Here is a 7,068-nt window from a genome sequence, read left to right as displayed (position 1 = left end):
AAAGTCTTCAAAGTAAATACTCAAGTAAAGCGCAGATATCCGAAAATCTATTTAAGTACAGTAAACAAGTACTTGTACTTCCCACCACAGCTATTTTCTTGTGACTGTTATGTAACGATGCATTGTGACACCAATAGGTTTTCAGAGAAGGCCAGTGAACAGCACTTTTTATGATTTAACCTACTATCATAGGACACTGTCATTATACTGCAACAATCACATATTGCAGCCTGGTCAGCGTTCATAAAAAGCTCACAGTGGAGGCTAAAAATGCAAGCTAGCAGCCACCACTTTGAGGAACTGTCAAAATGGTCTACCAGCCTGAATTGTTTTTAATATGAACCTTGTGGAATTCAATCAGTTTAAGTTGAACTCCGAGCTTCACGTGTCGCGTTTTGATCTCATTACTTGGTTGAGTACGGTTCTCGAACTGCTCAACACGGCCACCTTCGGAGATAGCCTCAAGGACATTGGGGAATTTGGAATTTTCCAGAAGCTCATCGTTTGCGCACTCGGCGTCCCGAATATTATTTTAGGTTTTGAGTTTGCCTGCGTATTTTTCATCCAGTCTGACCCAGAGCGACACCGCAACACGGACTGGATCCTCGAGGCAGACGCTAACCTGACGTCGGATGAGCAGCTGAACTTGACCGTTCCCCGGGAGCGCGACGGTTCGTTCAGCAGGTGTCGCATGTTTGCGCCGGTGGACTGGGACATCGGAACCATCAGGGGGGGGGGCGGAATCAACGAGACCACGGCGTGCCGGAATGGTTGGGTCTACTCCAGTTCCCTTTATACTGCCACCATAGTCACTGATGTAGGTGATGATTGTTGTTCTGACATAATCGTATTTATGTATTTATTGTAAACCACTTTTTCTTTTTTTTTGTTATCGTAGTTTGATCTTGTATGCGAGCGGGCTAATTTACGGGAAGTGGCACAGACAGTGATGATGTCTGGCATTTTGCTCGGTTGTCTCTTATTTGGACCTTTTGGTGAATCCTAAGTGAAACGAATCCATCTCGCCGTTGACATCACGTTCCATCCTGAACGGGTTTTGTCTTCTCCGGGTTTCGGTCGTAAACGAGCAGTTCCAATTGCACTGGTCGTAGTCCTCATTTTGACTGTCACCACAGCATTGTCCCCCAACTACCCGCTGTATCTGCTATCCCAGTTTTTAATGGGCCTCGGCTGTGGAGGTTTTCGGCGGAATGGCATTACTCTGGGAAAAACACTTGCAAATGTTCCTTATCATTATCCGTGTCTTTACTGCTTATCCTCACTCGGGTCGCGGGCGTGCTTTGCGTATACATATTTCCGTACCCACAGACCCCCTTCAAATGTTCACTCTTTGTTATATTGCAGCCATTTGTTAAAATCATTTAAGTTCATTTTTTTCCTCATTAATGTACACCCAGCGCCCAATATTGACAGAAAAAAAAAATGATTGTTGAAATTTTTGCTGATTTATTAAAAAAGAAAAACTGAAATATCACACAGCCATAACGATTGCCGTGACACTCACGGATTGAACTCGGGTGCTGTCCATTTCGTCCGATCCTCCATGAGATTTTGGTCTTCATTGGAGTCCGGCTGTGTTTGATTATACTGATTGGACTTTGAGTAGAAAAGCCACACACCTGTCTATATAAGACCTTACAGCTCACCGTTCACGTCAGAGCAAATAAGAAACATGAGGTCCGAGGAACTGCCTGAAGAGCTCAGAGACATAAGACAATTAAAACAATAAATTAGTAGCAAAGTTAAAAAACAACAACAACCCACACACACACACACACACACACACACACACAAAACAGCATTATTCTTTTTGTAAAGGTTGAATTTTTGATAAGTGTATATTGCAGCTCAGTATATTGTGCTGTTACACCCAATAATGTGATCAGGGATTCTATGACACTTTTCTTTTTAAGAGCCTCTCCCGCTTCATTGGTCTTTTAATGATCGCGTGTGGTCGGTTTGATGAATGAACTTGTTTTGTTTCTCTGCTGTAACAGCCACAGAGTGGAATCGGTGCATCCAATAGGTCGTGGGGAGCATGCGCGACTCAAATATGTGGCGCAGTTGGACAGGCCATCCTTGCTGGTCTGATCTATGTTGTCAGAGAATGGAGAGTCGCTCAGCTCATAACGGCAGCTCTGCTTTTAGCCATTGCTATTTCTATATGGTGAGCATCAACAATTTCTTGGACTTTCATAGCCCGTGGTAATTAACGCGATATTTTTACATGACAATCAGGTTCGTTCCAGAGTCAGCCAGGTGGTTGTTGGACAGAGGGAGGACAGAAGAGGCTAAAGAGTTGCTTTTTGAAGGTGGCAGCTATCAATAAACGCAGATTTTCAGACACTCTTCTGGAAAAGGTGCGCTTGACCGCCACAATTCGATTATGCAATTATCGTGTATAATGTGTCGCTTGTTATACGCACATCTTGTTATTTACACCCAAATGCTGGAACAGTGGAGCCATGAACATTTCAATGCATGCATTAGACATTGCTGTAAATTGTACAGTTTTCTACCACATACCCTGCAGTAAAAGTACTTCAATTAAATCGACTTTCAACTGGATCATAGGATTTTGGTTGATGTCACACACTATAAACAGAGAGTTCATCTATATTTAAAAAAAAAAATCCTTTTTAGACCTTTAATTGACGTTCCATATCCCTTCTAATAACAGAAGTGGCGCAAACAAATTTGCTTCAGTGTGACCAACCCCCCCCCCCCCACACACACACACACACATACGCATGGCATTCACCAATATACGATGCATGCCATAATGTTGGAAAATGTGTGAAAAAAGAAAATATGTGGAATGAAACCCACTGTCTGTGTGGATTACAACACAAAAATATAATGGCAAAATTACATTGGCATAACCTTGGTAGCTACAAAGAAAAATAAATCTGATATGTTTTTATGTGCCGTGCAGATTGCATTTTAATACTTATCCAATCATCTGTGCTTCGGAAGTATTTCTTGGCCATATTATTTACATGGTAAGTTCAATTACACAATTGATGTCAGTAACACTTAAGACCATTAACCATAAAAACAAAAAAGAAGTCATTTATCTTATGTTTGTGTGCCATTTTGGCCGTTCGCCATCATATTCTTGTTGTTTTCTCCAGGTTCTCATTGAACGTTGCATTATACTGCATTTCATTCAACGTGGGGAATTTTGGCTCGGACATATTCCTGACACAGTTTATATTTGGACTGACTGAAATACCGGCTCATCTGCTGTGCATCTGGCAGTTGGAAGCACTGGGGAGAAGAATATCTTTCATCTCAACACTTCTAATTGGGGGTTCCGTGTGTATGTTGATGCTCATATTTAAACAAGGTAGTGCAGAAGTGACTTCTTAGAACAAAAACAACAACAACAACAACAACAGTTTAAGCCTATACCCAATACTATATATCTTTACGGTATTTATTTTCATCATAATTAAATACAACACATTTTCCAATGGAATCACAAATCACTCTTTTCATTCATTCATTTATTCATTCATTCATCTTCCGTACCGCTTGTCCTCACGAGGGTCGCAGGTGTGCTGGAGCCTGTCCCAGCTGACTCCGGGCGAGACGCGGGGTACACCCTGAACCGGTTGCCAGCCAATCGCAGCGCACCGTGCTGCCCTCTTTTCATTTCATTTTCATTTATTAATTTTTATACATTTGAATTGTATTTATTGAGGAATATAGTTGCAGCCTGTGTCTTCACAATGATCGGATCTTGATTTCTCATTCTGTTCTAGGAAATCCTGTTGCTTTTACGGCACTGGCCACCTCTGGACGTTTTGTAATAAACTGGGCTTCAACCATATGTAACGTTTATGTTCAAGAGTTATTCCCAACATCTTGTCGGTAAGACAATCCCGATCCTATTTGTTACCTCAGTTATGTTGTACTGTCATACCGGATACCATACCAAAAGAGAACATGTAAATGAGTATATTAAGGGAGTAAAATATCTTTTGTTTAGATTTGGTTCTTGACTACAGCTACGACCTTGACAGGGCATTGGTGAGACTGAGCTCCGTGTGCACTTTTTCTTGTTTCAGACCAACAGCCTCCGGTTTGGGGTCCGTTGCAAGTCGGGCAGGCGGTCTTATCGCTCCGGTGGTCAACATGTTGGCTACGTACCACTGGTCCATACCCATCATAAGCTTCAGTGGCCTCACACTGGTCAGTGGTAGTCTCTGCTTCCTTCTTCCTGAGACACGAGGAATCGAGCTGCCAGATTCAATTGATGAGGCTGAAAGCATCAGGTAAACATTTTGGGGAGAAAAATGTTCAGTAAATAGACATCGATAGACGTTGTGTCTGTTCTAAATCTTCTGACAACAAACTTATTCTTTGTTCGTAGTCACAGGGTTTGAATGGAAACCGCAACGATGACGTACTACCACTACTAACGGTTGTTAAATTCCCATTTCTTGCAGGAACAAGAAGACAACCAACAAAGAGAATAACTCAAATATTATACAAATGAAATCTAGTAAACTGTAATCTATATCATGATTGTTGAAACAGATTAGCACTAGCAGTTTTCAGAAAATATGTATGTACAGTATGTATGTGCAACCCCAATTCCAATGAAGTTGGGATGTTAACAGAATACAATGATTTGCAAATCATGTTCAACCTATATTTACTTGCACTACAAAGACAATATATTTAATGTTCAAACTGATAAACTTGATTGTTTTTAGCAAATAATCATTAACTTAGAATTTTATGGCTGCAACACGTTCCAAAAAAAGCTGGGACAGGTGGCAAAAAAGACGGAGAAAGTTGAGGAATGCTCATCAAACACCTGTTTGGAACATCCCACAGGTGAACGGGCTAATTGGGAACAGGTGGGTTCCATGATTGGGTAGAAAAGGAGCTTCCCTGAATTGCTCAGTCATTCACAAGCAAAGATGGGGCGAGGTTCACCTCTTTGTGAACAAGTGTGTGAGAAAATAGTCAAACAGTTTAAGGGAACACTCAGGAACACTTCAGAAAGCCAATGTCAGTAAATATCAATTCAGCGCTACATCCGTAAGTGCAACTTGAAACTCTACTATGCAAAGCAAAAGCCATTTATCAAAAACACCCAGAAACGCCGCCGACTTCTCTGGGCACAGCTCATCTAAGATGCACTGATGCAAACTGGAAAAGTGTTCTGTGGGCCGACGAGTCCACATTTCAAATTGTTTTTGGAAATTGTGGACGTCGTGTCCTGCGGGCCAAAGAGGAAAAGAACCATCCGGACTGTTATGGATGCAAAGTTCAAAAGCCAGCATCTGTGATGGTATGGGGCTGTGTTAGTGCCAATGGCATGGGTAACTTACACATCTGTAAAGGCACCATTCATGCTGAAAGGTACATACAGGTTTTGGAGAAACATATGCTGCCATCCAAGCAACGTCTTTTTCATGGACGCCTCTGCTTAAATCAGCAAGACAATGCCAAACCACATTTTGCACGTGTTACAACAGTGTGGCTGCGTAATAAAAGAGTGCAGGTACTACAGTGGCCAGCCTGCAGTCCAGACCTGTCTCCCATTGAAAATGTGCGGCGCATTATGAAGCGTAAAATACGACAACGGAGACCCCGGACTGTTGAACAGCGCAAGCTGTACATCAAGCAAGAATGGGAAAGAATTCCACCTACGAAGCTTCAACAATTAGTGTCCTCAGTTCCCAAACGTTTATTGAATGTTGTTAAAAGAAAAAGGTGATGTAACACAGTGGTAAGCATGACCCTGTCCCAGCTTTTTTGGAACGTGTTGCAGCCATAAAATTCTAAGTTAATGATTATTTGCTAAAAACAATCAAGTTTATCAGTTTGAACATTAAATATCTTGTCTTTGTAGTGTATTCAATTAAATATAGGTTGAACATGATTTGCAAATCATTGTATTCTGTTTTTATTTATGTTTAACACAACATCCCAACTTCATTGGAATTGGGCTTGTATGTATGCATGTATGTGCTTGCTTTGCAAATCACAAGTAAGTCTCAAGCAAGTAATGCCCTCAAGTCCGGAGTCAAGTCCTACACTTTGAGTTTCAAGTCCTTTCGAGTCATAAAAAAATAATATATTAAATGTACACAGATCATGTATGCTTTTGAAATGCATATTCATTTTTCAAAACAAATTTGATAAACAATTACCATCCATCCATGCATCCATCCATGGATGAGTTTGATAAACAATTACATTGAACCTTTATAAGAAAACTAGGGGGCTTGTTGCACCTTTAAAGCCGATCGTCAACAGGTGTGGGGTGCTAGTTTTTGCCCTTTCAAAACCATTTTTTTTTGCCCTTTTTGCTTGGTTAAAGGGCAATTATGAATACACAAGAGAAAGTGAGACAAACAAGAAATTCTCAGTTTAAACTGAGAATTTCTTGTTTGACTTGAGTCCAAGTCATGTGACTTCAGTCCACACCTCTGATGTACAGTATGTGTTGATCAAGTAATACAAACTTACAATCAAACGATTCTTGTAATAACAAAAGCATTTACCAAAATCTGTGTTTACTGTTATGTTATCTCAGTTCCTTTTTTATATTAGTTAATTACTACAACCAAATCTTGAAGCAGTTAACAGTTTTTGTGATCATTGACATATTGACAAATACTTTGCAGTGCATACACGGCAATATGTTCACTTTCGGTCTCTGCAAATGTCGTTATACAATAAAAGGTTGCACACATTTGTCACAGTGCAGGAGGCTTTTGTGTATGCATTGGAGTGATTCATATTATCGAAATCCATTTTCTTTAACTGCTTGTCGTCGTTAAGGGGTGAGCTGGAACCTATCTCTCGGGTGACTTTGGGCTTGAGCATGGATATAGACAAACAGCCATTCACAGTGTGAATTTCACATTCATATTCACATTCATGGGTAATTTGGAAGTCATGCAAAAACATGCATGGTTTTTTTTGGGGGTGGGGGGAGGAAACCGGAGTACCTGGAGAAAACCCAAGCCAGCACAGAGAGAACATGCAGTGTGATAAGTAATGTGATAACAGACAGCGCTA

General features: G+C 40.8%; 1 protein-coding gene across 1 annotated transcript; it reads left to right on the top strand.

Moving 5' to 3' along the window:
* The first annotated feature begins 337 nt into the window (after positions 1 to 337).
* LOC133411698 (solute carrier family 22 member 13-like) lies at positions 338 to 4,542 on the top strand. The gene is given in 11 exon segments (XM_061694350.1): positions 338 to 817; positions 899 to 1,005; positions 1,075 to 1,243; positions 2,025 to 2,188; positions 2,260 to 2,329; positions 2,331 to 2,418; positions 2,957 to 3,023; positions 3,156 to 3,370; positions 3,789 to 3,897; positions 4,095 to 4,301; positions 4,476 to 4,542. Coding segments are annotated over 11 exon segments (1,743 nt in total).
* Positions 4,543 to 7,068: the final 2,526 nt, after the last annotated feature.

This window comes from Phycodurus eques, chromosome 13, assembly GCF_024500275.1.
Source record: "Phycodurus eques isolate BA_2022a chromosome 13, UOR_Pequ_1.1, whole genome shotgun sequence".
Taxonomy (NCBI): Eukaryota; Metazoa; Chordata; class Actinopteri; order Syngnathiformes; family Syngnathidae; genus Phycodurus; species Phycodurus eques.
This window is presented reverse-complemented; position numbering and strand designations above follow the sequence as displayed.